Source organism: Rhinopithecus roxellana, chromosome 6 (genome assembly GCF_007565055.1).
Source record: "Rhinopithecus roxellana isolate Shanxi Qingling chromosome 6, ASM756505v1, whole genome shotgun sequence".
Classification (NCBI taxonomy): Eukaryota; Metazoa; Chordata; class Mammalia; order Primates; family Cercopithecidae; genus Rhinopithecus; species Rhinopithecus roxellana.
The window spans coordinates 97791404-97807645 of record NC_044554.1 but is presented as its reverse complement, the minus strand read 5'-3'; the positions used below and the strand labels follow the sequence as shown (position 1 = coordinate 97807645).

Sequence of the window (16242 nt, the reverse complement as noted above, 5' to 3'; positions counted from 1 at the left end):
TCATGTAGAATGTACTCTTTTGTGTCTGGTTTCTTTCACTCAATAATATTGAATTGTGAGCTTTTTTTTTTAATGTGAAGTCTTTCAACGTTTAGAAATTCAATGACACTCTGTTATACAGGTTTTGTTTGTTTTTTGAGACAGTTTCACTCTTGTCGCCCAGGCTGGAGCACAGTGGTGTGATCTCTGCTCACTGCAACCTCCACCTCCCAGGTTCAAGTGATTCTCCTGCGTCAGCCTCCCAAGTAGCTGGGGTTACAAGCGCCCGCCATCACGCCCAGATAGTTTTTTGTATTTTTAGTAGAGATGGGGTTTCATCATGTGGGCCAGGCTGGTCTCAAACTCCTGACCTCGAGTGATCCACCTGCTTTGGCCTCCCAAAGTGCTGGGATTACAGGCGTGAGCCACCACACCTGGCCTGTTACAGAGTTAATGAATATTATGGTCATGATATACTGCTGTGGTTTGAAAGTATCCTCCTAGTTTCTTTTTTTTTTTTTTTTTTTTTTTTTTTTTTTGAGACGGAGTCTCGCTCTGTCGCCCAGGCTGGAGTGCAGTGGCCGGATCTCGGCTCACTGCAAGCTCCGCCTCCCGGGTTTACGCCATTCTCCTGCCTCAGCCTCCCGAGTAGCTGGGACTACAGGCGCCCGCCATCTCGCCCGGCTAGTTTTTTGTATTTTTTAGTAGAGACGGGGTTTCACTGTGTAGACCAGGATGGTCTCGATCTCCTGACCTCGTGATCCACCCATCTCGGCCTCCCAAAGTGCTGGGATTACAGGCTTGAGCCACCGCGCCCGGCCCCTAGTTTCATGTGTTGGAAACTTAACTCCCAGTTGGGGCAGTATTGAAAGTTGGCTACAGCCTACGCCTATAATCCCAGCACTTTGCGAGGCCAAGACAGGAGGATCGCTTGAAGTCGGGAGTTCAAGACCAGCCTAGGCAACAAAGCTACAAACCATCTTTCCAAAAAGTTAAAAACTGAAAAATAAATTAGCTGGGCCTGGTGGTGCACATCTGTAATCCCAGCTACTGGGGAGGCTGAGGCAGAAGGATCTATTGAGCCCAGGAGGTGGGGGCTGCAGTGAGCTGAGATCCATCACTGAACTCCAGCCTGGGCTCAAAGCCAGCCTCTGTCAATCAATCAATCAATCAATCAATCAATCAGTCAATCAGTCAATCAGTGTCTCGTCTGGGCCTAAATTTCTCCAGAACACAATGGAAGAAGGAAAGTGGAAGAAGGTGGAAGTAACCCACAGCTGGGAGCCCTGAACTCTGCTGGTGGCAGATGGCTCTCATGTCCTCACCAGGTTGCCCTGCAATCACATGCTGCATCCTTTTTCCTGAACCTGCCCCACGTGCCCCACCACGCAGCCACTCCGAGGGTTCCTTCAAGGGTGGCAGCCCTGTCACGTGTTCCAAAAGTGCTCCCCTGTGCCCTGACGGCCTCGCCATGTGTCCCATCATGCCCCACATGCTCCCACTGTGTGCCCCACCTCGCACCCATGCCCCATCATGTTCTGTGTGCTCGTTAGGTGCCCCAATATTCCCCGTGCGCTCCCATTATGTACCCAGCCTCACGCCCCTGCAAGTTCCCCATCATGCTTTCTGTCGCTCCAGTTAGGTGCCCCATTATGCCCCGCGCGCTCCAATTACGTGCCCCACCTAACCCCCCCACGTCCGTGCCCCATCATGCCCCACACGCTCCGGTTACAGGCCTCGCCTCGCGCTCCCTCACATGCCCCATCATGCTCTGCACGCTCCCATTCTGTGCCACCACCTCACGCCCCTGCACGTGCCCAACGTGCCCTGCGTGGTTGCGTTACGTGTCCCATCACGTTTCGTGCGCTCCCATTACCGGCCGCACCTCGCACCTCACCGCGCGGCATAAGTAGTTCCAGAGCTCGCGAGAGCCAGGGCAGTTGGCGGCAGTTGGAACGAAATGATGAGTGCCTTCTCGTGGCCCCAGAATGGAATGCCGCCATCGGTAGGGTCTGCTGGGTATAAAGGGGCCTTCGGAACCAAAGTCACAGCTAGGGAGGGCAGCGGGGCGCACCAGGCTGAAGGCTCACGCCACAGGGAGGGCAGCAAGGACATGGTGGGAAGCGCCTTAAACCAGGGAGTCCTGGAAGGGGACGACGCCCCCGGCCAGGTGAGGGCCCGGACGTTTCGGGGCGTCGATGACGAGGGGTGGCCGGGTGGGTCTGAGGCTCTGAGGCCTGGCTTTCATTCTCCACCAGTCCCTGTACGAGCGGTTAAGTCAGAGGATGTTGGACATCTCGGGGGACCGGGGCGTGCTGAAGGATGTCATCCGAGAAGGAGCTGGAGACCTGGTGGTGCCTGATGCTTCGGTACTAGGTGTGCCCTGGGGCGGTTTGTCCGCAGGATCCGTGTCATCGCACTCTCTGTTGGGGAAAGAGAGGCCACATTTTCAAAAAGCATTTAATGGGGTTGGAAATGCTTTGTTTGAAGTGGATTTTTGTTTTTGAAATGGGGGCTCGCTGAGTTGCCCAGGCTGGAGTGCCGTGGTGCGATCATAGCTTACTGCAGCCTCCACCTTCTGAGCTCAAGTGATTCTCCAGCCTCAGCCTCCCAAATAAGGGATTTACAGGTGCGATCCACCATGCTCGGCTAATTTTAAATATTTTTGTAGAGATAGGGGACTCTGTATGTTGCCCAGGCTGGTCTCAGACTCCTGGACCCAAGTGATCCTCTCACCTCAGCCTCCCCAGTAGCTGGGATTACAAGTGTGAGCCGCAGCTTCCGGCCTGAAATAGTTTTTTTAAGAGGAAAGCTAGGGACCCCTATGTCCCCTTTGCGTGATGCTTCCACGAAGCTCTTGAACCTCTGAGCCGAAGGGCAGGCACCCAAAATGCAGAGAGAAGATTTATTCCTGTATCTCAGGGTGTCGGGCAGCTTAAGCTCATCTGATCGCGTTGTTTCTGTGTGATGATGAGACTCGATATTATGGAGGCATGGGTGTTTTGGGTCCATTTTCTTTACTTTCTTTCTTCTATCCTAGTGAAATACTCTGGATACCTGGAACACATGGACAGACCCTTCGATTCTAATTACTTTAGGAAAACTCCTCGGCTAATGAAACTTGGAGAGGGTAAATTCAGAGTGGGAGCTGGAGAAGAAGGGATTGTTTAGGGGCGAGATGAGGCAGAATACCTCAGGCTGGGAAGTCTGCTCAGAGCACAGGTTCTTTGAGTTGACTTTGCTGAGGTTGGGTTTTGGTAAAACAGCCATGTTCTCTCCCCTTGAGACCTGGGCATTTGTGAGATGGCTTAACAGGCAAGGTATCTTTGCACTCTGACTTAACTAACCACTAGGAATGTTTCTTTGTTCATTTATTAAGTAAAAATCGATCGAATGCTTACTTCTCACAATACATGGTGAAAAGAGAGGATGTACTGAGAAGATTAGAACATCTCCACCCTTAAGGACCTCACAATGTAGTGGAGGAGACTGACCTGCACTCAGCTCACTTGGTAGAATCAGATGAGTGCCTGGGAGGTGAAAGCCGTGTTGTGGGTCTGCTTAATGGAGGCATGATTAATTCTAGCTGGGAGGTTCAGGGAAGGCTTCCTGGAATAGGGGGCATTTGAACTGAGCCTGGAAGTTTGAATAAAATTTCTATCGGTAGAAGCTGGGCATAGGCTCAGGAGGAAGACATTGCAGGAAGAGGGAACTGTGTGAGGGAGACATGGAGGCCAAAGTACTGCTGACTTAGAAGGGGAAGAAACTGATAGCATTGAGCAGGATACTGAGCAAGCTTCACCCACTTTCTTTGTGTCTTCTTACAGATATTACACTGTGGGGCATGGAGCTGGGTCTTCTGAGCATGCGGAGAGGAGAGCTGGCCAGGTTTCTGTTCAAACCGAACTACGCCTATGGAACTTTGGGCTGCCCTCCCTTAATCCCCCCAAACACCACTGTCCTGTTCGAGATTGAGCTGCTTGACTTCCTAGACTCTGCTGAGTCAGACAAGTTTTGTGCTCTCTCAGCTGTAAGTTCCAGAGCACAGATGTCAGCACTTTACAGATAGACGAATGGGTTGCTGTTTTTGGTAATTCTTCTAGATAGCCTGCCCAGCTGCTGATTGTCCGCTCCAGGGTCCCCCCGCGGCGCCTGTGTGATGGTGGCGGAGTTCCTCTGCTTCCTAGTCTGTGTTTGTCTTAGTGATAGCTCTCCTGTGTAGATAAATGCGCTGGGGCGAGGTAAGGCTGTGAGATGGAGGATTTGTGGTTTGAACTGATTTTCCGGTCACCCTTTGCCTAGTTCTCCCTGTGAGACAGCACTTGCTTTTCATCATTGTTTGGTGTCCAGCAAGGCAGGCATTGGTAGCTCATAACTAGGGTGACTAGATAATTGATTGTCCAGCCCAGCACAGGTGAGAGTAAAAGGGGCCATTCACTGGAGGGGTTACCCATGACGTCGGGTTTAAACTGAGACAGTCCCAGGCAAACTGGAATGTATGGCCACTGTCCTTACCACTTAAGTCTTGCCTCCTCTTTGTAGCCTTTCACTTAACCCTGTCCCTTAGATGCAGGGCTTCTGACCCCGTCAGCAGTCACAGGCACTGTCTTTATCATGCCATCTCACACTGACTCTATCTGTGGCCTTAGAGGTCCTTCCCAGGTTTTGTATCTTCACATGGTATCTCTCCAGCTAAATTGTCAGCACTCCAAGTGAGGGAGCTCACCCTTTTTTCATCCTTCCAAGATTAGAGTTTCTTGCAGATGCCTGGTCCCACCTGTGGTGTACTGGGTTAGGATCTGTGGGGGTGGGGCCGGGACCAAAGAGGCTCTATGGGTGACTCTGAAGATGGCCAGGGTAGAGCATCACGACCATAAAGACCACCAGGGCCCTGAGCAAACCAAGACCTGTTCGATGCTTGGTGGCCAAAGAGTGGTTTTGAGCACTGACTTCTGTGCTTGGCAAGCTCCATCAGTTTCTAATTCCCTGGGAGACTGCTTTCTCAGAGAACATCGGGGGAAGACTGAAGAAGTAGACTTCCTTCTGGCTCTAGTGTGTAAAATGGGACCGGTTATAACACCTGTGTGGCCTCTGTCAGATTCAGAAGTGACTCCAACACAGAAGGCTGTAACAGAAGTGCATGATCTGAAAAAGAAGAGCCTCACAGCTGTAGTAACACTTCTTTCTTTCAATTACTTTTTTTTTTTTTTTTTAAATGGAGACGTGTTCTCACTGTGTTGCCCAGGCTGGTCTCGAACTCCTGGGCTCACGTGTACTAACACTTTGCTTGTGGTGTTATGGCTTTTGGGTTTCCCTGCTGAATATTCCTGTCTCTGGTCCTCAGGAGCAGCAAGACCAATATCCACTTCAGAAGGTCCTTAAAGTGGCAGCTACAGAACGGGAGTTTGGCAATTACCTTTTCCGCCAGAATCGTTTCTGTGATGCCAAAGTGAGATATAAAAGGGTAAGAATGATTTAACAGTTAAGTTTAGATCCTGAAAACTTCCTTGTTTAAAAAACACAGACTTGGCCGGGCGCGGTGGCTAAAGCCTGTAATCCCAGCACTTTGGGAGGCTGAGACAGGTGGATCACAAGGTCAGGAGATCGAGACCATCCTGGCTAACACGGTGAAACCTCGTCTCTACTAAAAAATACGAAAAGCTAGCCGGGCAAGGTGGTGGGCGCCTGTAGTCCCAGCTGCTCGGGAGGCTGAGGCAGGAGAATGGCGTAAACCTGGGAGGCGGAGCTTGCAGTGAGCTGAGATCCGGCCACTGCACTCCAGTCCGGGAGACAGAGCGAGACTCCGTCTCAAAAAAAAAAAAAAAAACAGACTTTTCTTTTTTTTTTTTTTTGAGACGGAGTCTTACTCTGTCACCCAGGCTGGAGTGCAGTGGCACAGTCTCGGCTCCCTGCAAGCTCCGCCTCCCAGGTTCACACCATTCTCCTGCCTCAGCCTCCCGAGTCGCTGGGACTACAGGTGCCCGCCAGCTAATTTTTTAATATTTTTAGTAGAGATGGGGTTTCACCATGTTAGCCACGATGGTCTCGATCTCCTGACCTCATGATCCACCCGCCTCGGCCTCCCAAAGTGCTGGGATTACAGGCGTGAGCCACTGCGCCCAGCAAAAAAACAGATTTTTGTCTTTCTCCCTACTTTCCATGAGCAGCCATTAAGAAAAACCTCATTTTAAAAAACCCTCATGCCAGGCCAAGGTGGGTGGATCACCTGAGGTCAGGAGTTTGAGACCAGCCTGGCCAACATGGTGAAACCCCATCTCAAATATAAAAATTAGCCGGGTGTGGTGTTGGGTGCCTGTAATCCCAGCTACTTGGGAGGCTGAGGTAGGAAAATTGCTTGAACCTGGGAGGTGGAGGTTGCAGTGAGCCAATACAGCATAATTGCACTCCAGCCTGGGGAACAAGAGTGAAACTCCATCTCAAAAAAAAAAAAAAAAAGTCTTGTTCTGAGCTCAGAGCTAACAACAACAACAAAATCTTGTTACCACTTAGGTTCCTGTTCCTTTCTACGTGACCTGTGTTTTTCCTCTGTAGAGATGAAGATCATTTTTTCCAGCGTTCCTAAATTTTACAGTGATGTGCCTCTGTGTGTATGTATTTTAAAATTTGTGTTGAGCCCATGGTGTATCTTTTCATTCAGGAAACTTTTCCTCCACTCTGGGAAACTTTCTTGAGTTATTTCTTTGATACTTTACTCTTGTTCCCTCTGCCATCTTTTTCTGGAACTCCTATTATCAGACCTCCTGCACTGAGCTTCTGGCTGTCCCTACCCACGAAAACTAGTTTCCATCTTTTCTCCTGTTTGTGTCATTGTCTGGAAGCTTTCCTTGACTTTTGGCCACCTCTTCTAATGAATTTTTCATTTAAAATTGTGGGGCCAGGCACAGTGGCTCACACCTATAAGTCCAGCACTTTGGGAGTCCAAGGTGGGAGGATGGCTTGAAGCCAGGAGTTAAAGATCAGTCTGGGCATCATAGCAAGATCCCATCTCCACAAAAAATAAATTTTAGGAAATTGAAGGGCTCTTTGTTCTTCCCCTCCCCAGCATTCTGTTCTTGTTTCATGACTCTATTATTTCATATATTTAGACTGTTGATTATAATTTAATCTCATTCTTTTTCTGTTTGGTTTTTCTACATATTGGGGACTGTGTCCTTTTGCACTAAGTTTGTCAATGACCTAAAGATGGTTTATTTCTCACTCATGTAAAAGGTTAGAGTAGAGGCATGCAAGCCAGGGCCAGTTGGTGACTCTGCTCCAGACATTTTCACATACCCAGTTCTCATTTCTAGGGTGGGACTCTGGCCTTGTAGTCCAGGATGAGGGTCTCTGAGTTCTAGCAGCAGAAGGAAAGAAAGGCTGGGGACATGTACGGCTCTGTTAAGGAAGGTTCTTGTCATATGACACTTCTACTGAATTATGTTTTCCAGAACCTCTTCTCCAGGCCTTGCCTAGCTGCAAAGAAGGCTAGCAAATATCTATATTCTGGTTGTACATATTCCTGGCCAAAAAAAAAAAAAAGTCCTGTTACTATGAAGGAAGGGAGAGCAGCTGCTGGGAGACAGGAGGCCCCCTCTTTCACGGAGGCTTTCCTCAAATGGCTGGTGATCTTTGATCACTAAGATTTAAAAGAGACATCACAGAGCTGATTGGGAACTCCAGGTACTTGGTGGGGCAGGTGTCAGTATGGTGAAAGAGAGACTGCACACGTCAGAGTGCGTAGGTGTTTTCTCAGGGTCCATTGAGTCCTCCTCTTTCTGCCCCGTGCACATGCCGAGGGACCAGCATTCTGGGAGCTGAGCAGGGCTGCAGGACAGAGGTTCTCATTGTCTGGTGTTGAGATTCCCTTTCATAGCCTCATTACCAGTATACTCACCTTCCTTCCGTCTGTTCCAGCCTGCCCCCAAGTCAAGGGCCTCATTGGTTCCATTTTCCCAGAAAGTAGACCTTGTGATTCCTGAGGCCATCTGGACACATAGGGGCAATGAGGGTGGGGGGAACATTTTGCCTGACCTCCTTTTTTCAGCCCCACCAGATAGCTCTAATTACTGGTTCCATCGGTTCCCAGGTCTTTCCAGGTTCTGAGGGGCAGATCAGTCCCTTTTACATTGTCACCACTCTGTGAAGTCACCACACTGCCACCCACCCTGACCCCTTGGGTTTATTGGTCCTTTTCCTGTCCTTTGCTCATGTTGGAGTACTACCTATCTTAGTCCCTTAGAGATGGAGAAAGTAGGGATGTGTGTGGAGCCTGCCTTGCTGAGCTAGAGGTTTTGCATGTCTTTTCCTAGTGCAAAGTTTCTCAGTCTTTGGAGCAGCGGACTAACATTGTCACCACCACTGTGTCTCCACCTTTTGCTCAGCATTTTCTGGGTCTCACAAGAAGTATTGGGGTTCCTGCTTTCAAGGGATTTGAATCTAGGGAGATAAAATGCAGTTCCAACAGCTAACCAATATCTGTGGTCTGAATGTTTGTGTCTCCCCAAAATGTGTATGTTGAAACCTAATCATCTGTGATATTAGGAGGTGGGGCCTTTGAAAGGTGATGAGGTCATGAGGATGAAACGCTCATGAATGGAGTTAGTGGCCTTATAAAAGAGGTCCCTGAGAGCTGTCTTGTCCCTTCCACCATAAACACTCAGCAGGAAAAAAGATGAGCAAAGGTACGGAAGTGATCAGAACCTATTCAGGCCACAGTTGGTAGATTCCTAGTCAGAAATATAGGTTACATCTAAGGAATCATAGGAGGCGGCCACATTCAGGAAGACATTCAAATATGCGTGGGTGGATTTGGACTTGAAGAAGTGGATGGCAGGGAACCACTGAGGAAGAGTGTGTTGATCAAAGTCATATTTGGGGAAGAGATAGTAGTTGTGCTGGAGCTCGTGAAAACTCAAAATTTCAATTGTAAAATTTTCAGGAGTTTTGTGCCCTGGTTAATGTCACTTTGGTAGCTTGAAATCAGCTCTGGTAGGAATATTTACAGCACAGGAATAGGCAAATGCTACAAAGCAGGGCTCCACCTCCCCCCAAGAGCTGGCTATTAAACATGTACCGTCACACCACTGTGTGCAGGACATGTCAAATGACAAACTTCATTTTAATGAGGATCTGTTTCATGTTAGGCACTGTGCTGGGTGTGCTGCGCCTACAGCTGTTAACGGGATCCAGGAATGTGTTAAAGCAGTTGTGAGTTGTGCAAATAGAAGAAAAAGCTCTGGAAGTACTTCCACAAAATGGATGGTTAGACTTGATGAAGTTGTATATATAAGAGATCAAAGAAACAGAAGAAGGGAATTACTTGAAGCTTCCTGGTATGAGAAAAAATTTTAAACCAAGGAATAACTGGGAAATGAATGTGTTACTTTCAATTTTGATTACTCATGGGAATGAGCAGGTAAGCGGGCCTGTAGAAAACTGTTTCCAGGTGACAACTGGCTTCACAATTTCATTTGGGTATGAGAGCAGGGTTCAGGCGTGAGGTTCCAGCTTGTGATGTGAACGGGACCCGAATCCATTCGGTAGGTGTGGAGACAGTTGATGGGAACTTGCCTGGTGAATGCCCAGAGTTTAGAGATGGAAGGGAAGACCAAGGAAGGCTCATGACTTTCTGCCTGTGCTGCCATCTCCGGACACATTTTCCAGTTCTTCTGTTTTTTGGGTTTTTTTTGTTTGTTTGTTTGGCTGGTTTTTTTTTTTTTTTTTTTTTTGGTTTTGTTTTGTTTTGAGACAGAGTCATGCTCTGTCTCCCAGCCCGGAGTGTATTGGTGCCATCTCAGCTCACTACAACCTCCACCTCCCGGGTTCAAGCGATTCTCCTGCCTCAGCCTCCCAACTAGCTGGGATTACAGGCACTCACCACCACGCCCAGCTCATTTTTTGTATTTTTAGTAGAGATGGGGTTTCCACGTTGGCCGGGCTGATCTTGAACTCCTGACCTCAGATGATCTGCACACCTCGGTCTCCCAAAGTGCTGGGATTCCAGGTGTGAGCCCCCCGCCCCCAGCCTTCCAATTCTTCCATTCTACTTGCACCTTCCAAATGGACTCCCAGGGAGTGCAGGCTCTGCCTTCACCCATTTTTATTGTTTTACTATTTTTTTGTTGAGATATGATTCACATGCCATAAAATGTGTGCTTTTAAAGTGTCCAATTCAGTGGTTTTTAGTATATTCACAAAGTTGTGCAACCATCACCACTATCTAATTCTGGAACATTTTCCTCACCCCGAAATGAAACTCACAATTCTTTGGTCCCAGATAGCCTCTGTTCTCCTTTGTTTCTATGGATTTGCCTATTTGGGACATTTTGTGTAACTATAATTGTCAAATATGTGTCATTTTGTGGCTGGCGTCTTTCACTTAGCATGTCTTTGAGGTTCATCCATGTTGTAGCATGTACAAACCTCATTCTTTTTTGTGTTTTGTTTTTTTTATGAGATAGAGTCTCTGTCACCCACGCTGGTGTGTGATGGCATGATCTCAGCTCACTGCAACCTCCGCTTCCTGGATTCAAGCGATTCTCCTGCCTCAGTCTCCCAAGTAGCTGGGATTACAGGCACCCTACCACCACACCTGGCTAATTTTTGTATTTTTAGTAGAGACGGGTTGTCACCATGTTGGCCAGGATGGTCTTGAACTTGTGACCTCAGATGATCCACTACCTTGGCCTCCCAAAGTGCTGGGATTCCAGGCATGAGCCACCGTGCCCAGTCCCTCGTTCTTTTGTGAGGCTGCTTTTCCGTTGGATGGCTCTGCTGCTCTTTGTCCATTCGTCAGCTGGACATGTGGGTTGTTTCCACTTCGTGACTATTATGACTGATGCAGTGAGCATTTATGTACAAGTTCTCATGTGAACGCCTGTTTTCAGTTTTCTTGGGTATGTGCCTAGGAGTACCATTGCTGGATCATGTGAGAACTGTCAAGATTTTTGAGGAACTGCCAAACTTTCCTACAACAGCTGCACCATTTTACATTCCCACCAGTAATGTGCGAAGCTTCCAATTTCTCCACATCTTCACCAATACTTATTTTATATTTTTAAAGTGAGGCATCCTAGTGGGGGTGAAGTGATGTCTCACTGTGGTTTTGATTTCCATTTCCCTGATGACTAATGACATTGGACATATTTTCATGCATTTAATGACTATTTGTCTGTCTTTGGAAAAATGTCTATTCAGAGTCTATGCATATCAGAAAATTGGGTCGTTTGTCTTTACACTGAGGAGTAAATGTTGTTGATGTGCTCTGGATACTAGACCCTCAACAAATATAGGATTTGCAAATGCTCTATGCCGTTCTGTGGGCTGTCTCCACTTCCTTGGTAGTGTCCTTTGAAACACAAACGTTTTATAATTTGATGAAGTCTAATTCTTTGGTTATTTGTGCTTTTGGTGTTATATCTAAGAAACCGTTTTCAAATCCAGGGTCACAAAAAGTTACACCTATGTGTTCTTCTAATGTCTGATAGTTTTTTTTTTTTATATGAAATGCTTCATGAATTTGCATGTCATCTTTGCACAGGGGCCATGCCGATCTTCTCCCTGTCTTTCCAGTTTTTAGTATACATGCTGCCGAATCGAGTGCAGAGTCTTAGAGTGTTAACTTTTACTTTTAGGGCTATGCTTCACTTTAGTTAATTTTTACATCTAGTGTGAGGTAAACATTCTTTTGTATGTTGATAGCCTCTTGTCCCAGCACTATTTGTTGAAAAGACAGTTATTTTCTCCCATTGAATGGTCTGGACACTCTTGTTGAAAATCAGTTGACTATAGATATATAAATCTATTTCTGGACTCTATTCGATTTCATTCATCTACATGTCTGTCCTTATGCTAGTGCTACACTGTCTTAATTACTGTGGCTTTAGGAAGTTTCGTTTTTTGTTTATTTTTTTCTTTTAGTAAGTTTTGAAATTGGGAAATATGAGTTCTCCAGCTTTGTTCTTTCTCAAGAGTATTTTGGCTATTCAGGGTCCCTTGAATTTCCATATGACTTATTTTTTTTTTTTTTTTTTTTTTTTTGCGATGGAGTCTCGCACTGTCACCTAGGCTGAAGTGCAGTGGTATGATCTCGGTTCACCACAACCTCCGCCTCCCATGTTCAAGTGATTCTCCTGCCTCAGCCTCCCATGTAGCTGGAATTACAGGCACCTGCCACCACACCCAGACAATTTTGTATTTTTAGTAGAGAGGGGGTTTCACCATGTTGGCCAGGCAGGTCTCGAACTCCCAACCTCAGGTGATCTGCCCGCCTCGGCCTTCCAAATGCTGGGATTGTAAAGGCGTGAGCCACCGCACCTGGCCACCGTATGAATTATCTAATCAACTTGTCTGTGTCTACAAAAAAGGATGTTGAAATTTTGGTAGGGTTGCATGAATATGTTGACCAGTTGGGGAAATATTACCATCTTAATATTAAGTCTTCCAATTAATGAACATGAGATGTTTTTCCATTTTATTTGAATCATCTTTAATTTCTTTTTTTTTTTTTTTTTTTTTTTTTTTGAGTTGGAGTCTCACTCTGTAACTCAGGCTGGAGTGCTAGTGGCGCCATCTCAGCTCACTGCAAGCTCCGCCTCCCAAGTTCACGCCATTCTCTTGCCTCAGCCTCCTGAGTAGCTGGGAATACATGGTGGTGCGCACCTGTATTCCCAGCTACTCGGAAGGCGGAGGTTGCAGTGAACTGTGATCACTCCAGCTTGGCGACACCACCGCACCCGGCTAATTTTATGTATTTTTAGTAGAGATGGGGTTTCACCATGGTCTCAATCTCCTGACCTCGTGATCAGCCTGCCTTGGCCTCACAAAGTGCTGGAATTATAGGCATAAGCCACTGCGCCTGGCCATCTTTAATTTCTTTCAACAACATTTTGTAGTTTTCAGTGTGCAAGTGTATCATTTGTTTTAAGTTTATTGCTACTTATGGTATTCTTTTTGATGCTATTGTAAATGGAGTTGTTTTCTTAATATCATTTTTGGGTTGTTAATTGCTAGAGCATAGAAATATACCTGACTTTTGGCAGGGTGTGGTGGCTCACACTTGTAAACCCAGCACTTTGGGAGGCCGAGGTGGGCAGATCACAAGGTCAGGAGATCAAGACCATCCTGGTCAAAATGGTGAAACCCCATCTCTACTAAAATATGAAAAAATTAGCCAGGCATGGTGGTGCACACCTGTAGTTCCAGCTATTCGGAAGGTGGAGGTTGCTGTGAACTGATATCACTCCAGCTTGGTGACAGAACAAGACTCCGTCTCAAAAAAAAAAAGAAAAAGAAAAAAGAAATGTACCTGACTTTTTAGGTTGATCTTGTGTCTTACAACCTATAACAGCCAGTTTTTAGCTCTGATAGTTTTTGTGTGTGGATTGTTTAGGGTTTTGTAGGTAAGGCTGTTACTCCTCTTGACCGTCTGCCTTGCCTCTGCACAGGCCTTGTTGCTTCTGCGCCAGCGATCAGCACCCTCTGAAGAGCAGCACCTGGTGGAGGCCGCCAAGCTTCCTGTTCTCCTGAACCTGTCCTTTACATACCTGAAGCTAGACCTTCCCACCATAGCCCTGCGCTATGGAGAGCAGGCTTTGATCATTGACCAAAAGAATGCCAAGGCCCTCTTCAGGTGTGGACAGGTGAGTTGGAAGCCAGTGACTTGGGAATAAACAACCAGAAAAAGGTAATAGGAGTGCTCAACTCAGCTACTGCATAAATGCTGTCTTTTTTTTTTTTTTTTTGAGATGGAGTTTTGCTCTTGTCGCCCAGGCTGGAGTACAGTGGTGCAAATTTGGCTCGCTGCAACCTCCGCCTCCTGGGTTCAAGCAATTTTCCTGCCTCAGCCTCTCAAGTAGCTGGGATTACAGGCGTGCACCATCATGCCCAGCTAATTTTTGTATTTTTAGTAGAGATGGGATTTTGCCATGTTGGCCAGGCTGGTCTCAAACTCCTGACCTCAGTTGATCCACCCACCTTGTCCTCCCAAAGTTCTGGGATTACAGGCGTGAGCCACTGCACCCAGCCAGATGCTGTTTTTCTAACTGTGTTTTTAAAGTTCTCTCCTTGGGACAGGCTTGTCTTCTCCTGACTGAGTATCAAAAGGCCCGGGATTTTCTAGTTCGAGCCCAGAAGGAGCAACCCTTCAATCACAACATCAATAACGAGCTGAAGAAACTGGCTAGGTGAGCTGTGTTTGCAGGAGCATGAAGAGAGGAGATGGGTGGGGTTGCAACTCTGGTGTGTCCACCTGGGTAAAAGATGGTCTGGCGGTGTTGCCCAGAGTGTTAGGAGGCAGCCCCCTCTGCAGCTGGGTTTCTGAAGTGCTTAGCAGTGCGCTGCACCAGCAGTTCCCAGAAAGCAGGTGGGACAGACTGCCAAACTATGTATCTCCATCATCGCCCACCTTTCTGTTTCCCCTACCGCAAATAAGCACCCCCTAGAGAGGCGGGAGGGTGTAACTTTTTCTTTTTTTTTCTTTTTCTTTTTTTTTCTTTTTCTTTTTTTGAGATGGAGTCCCTCTGTCACCCAGGCTAGAGTGCAATGGCACGATCTCGGCTCACTGCAACCTCTGCGTCCTGAGTTCAAGTGATTCTCCTGTCTCAGCCTCTCAAGTAGCTGGGATTACAGGCATGTACCACCACGCCTGGCTAATTTTTTTTGTATTTTTAGTTGAGACAGGGTTTCACCATGTTGACCAGGCTGGTCTCAAACTCCTGACCTCAGGTGATCCCCCCACCTCGTCCTTCCAAAGTGCTGGGATTACAGTCACGAGCTACCGCGACCGGCCCTGGTGTCACTTAAAAAGAGTCTTCTGGTGTGCTCTTCCCTGCGTGCTCCACCAAGAACCACTGCTCCTAACCAAGTGCAGAAAGGTCTCCTCGTAGGTCCTTGTGCAACCAGAAACAGGCCTTTCGGGTCTGACTCATACCCATAGATTGACCTCCTTGTTACCCACATGACTAAGCACACCAGTCTTTTCGTGATGTAATTTTTTCTCATTATAGAAGTTTTGTGTTCATTGTAGAAACCCTTGAAAATATCTACGTATAAAGAGGAGTCCCCCATAACTCCATCACTTGGTAATAGGTACATGGCTTTTAAGGTATATGTTCTTCTGTAATGGTGAAATTCTCTACTTGTCTTAATATTAAATATTCAGTCCAGATTGCTAGTTAAATCTTGCTTGGCATCAGTGTCTGAGATGTGAGTATCTCTTAGGTTACATTTCAAGCCTTTTAGGACTAGCCAGCAATTTCCTTTCTAGTATTTAGAAGTATCCTGTCAGATCTGGTCATTCTTTAGTGAGAAAATCAGGAGAGGTTAGAGGCTGCTGAGGGTGTGGCGTCGCTTGGTGAGACTCAGCCTGGAGCCTCATGGCCAGAGGCACCTGCCCTTCAAGGCGGCCGTCCTTTCCAATGACGGGCTTGTTGTCCAGGGGCTTGGCTCCTTGGCCAGCTGTGGGAGCTTTCCCTGCCTCCCCACTTCTCCAGCTTACTTCCATCCTTCCCGATTCAGTTTGAGTCCTGATGAATTTTCAGTGTTTCTGGATGTGAGTGGAAAATTTCAGCCACCAGATGTCACCTCCTCCAAACACAGACCTCCTCTAATGAGTGTGTATTTCCCTCTCCAGCGATTACAGGGACTACGTGGATAAAGAGAAAGAAATGTGTCAGCGCATGTTCGCACGCTGTGGCGATGGTTCTACAGCAGGAGAAAGTTGAAGGTAATCAAAGGGCTGGGGTGGCACACAGGCTTCAGGATGGAGAAGTGTGCTGCTCTCCTGCACCCCCGGGTGAATGGTGGCTGTCTGCGGCTGAGGCTGGACGAGGGGTAGACAAGTTCCTTGCTCTAGCAAACAACACAACAGTAGTGCAGGATGCACGTGCTGCATGCCTGCCTTCCCCGTGAGAATAAAGTTCGCCCAGACCTTTGGTTTAAATGTATAGGTTCAGGGGGCCTTGCGCTATTTATTTGTTTGTTTGTTTGTTTGTTTGTTTGAGGCAGAGTCTCACTCTGTTGCCCAGGCTGGAGTGCAGTGGAGCTCACTACAACCTCTGCCTCCCAGGTTCAAGCGATTCTTCTGCCTCAGCCTCCTGAGGAGCCGGGATTACAGCTATGAGCCACGGTGCTCAGCCTAAATTTATTTTTTTAAAAAACTTTGTTGGCCGGGTGCGGTGGCTCACGCCTGTAATCCCAGCACTTTGGGAGGCCAAGGCGGGCAGATCACGAGGTCAGGAGATCGAGATCATCCTGGCTAACACG

The 16242-nt window shown here is 47.4% G+C and overlaps 1 protein-coding gene and 1 non-coding gene across 5 annotated transcripts in view; one reads left to right on the top strand and one right to left on the bottom strand.

Moving 5' to 3' along the window:
- The first annotated feature begins 1830 nt into the window (after positions 1–1830).
- Positions 1831–16242, top strand: part of FKBP6 (FKBP prolyl isomerase 6) — a 30619-nt gene continuing 16207 nt past the window's right edge. Inside the window, exons 1-8 of one of the 4 annotated variants that reach the window (XM_010387452.2) lie at positions 1831–1984; positions 2238–2355; positions 3020–3109; positions 3807–4009; positions 5324–5443; positions 13425–13619; positions 14053–14162; positions 15611–15703. In XM_010387452.2, the coding sequence (XP_010385754.1) occupies positions 1940–1984; positions 2238–2355; positions 3020–3109; positions 3807–4009; positions 5324–5443; positions 13425–13619; positions 14053–14162; positions 15611–15701 (972 nt within the window). In that variant the 5' untranslated portion in view covers positions 1831–1939 and the 3' untranslated portion in view covers positions 15702–15703. Of the gene's footprint in view, positions 2150–2237; positions 2356–3019; positions 3110–3806; positions 4010–5323; positions 5444–13424; positions 13620–14052; positions 14163–15610; positions 15704–16242 lie in introns of all 4 variants that reach the window. The other 3 variants (XM_010387450.2, XM_030933357.1, XM_010387451.2) reach the window with 3 other exon arrangements.
- On the bottom strand, positions 11474–11579 carry LOC115898443. Its single transcript, XR_004058178.1, has one exon. It is a non-coding gene; the product is annotated as a U6 spliceosomal RNA (small nuclear RNA).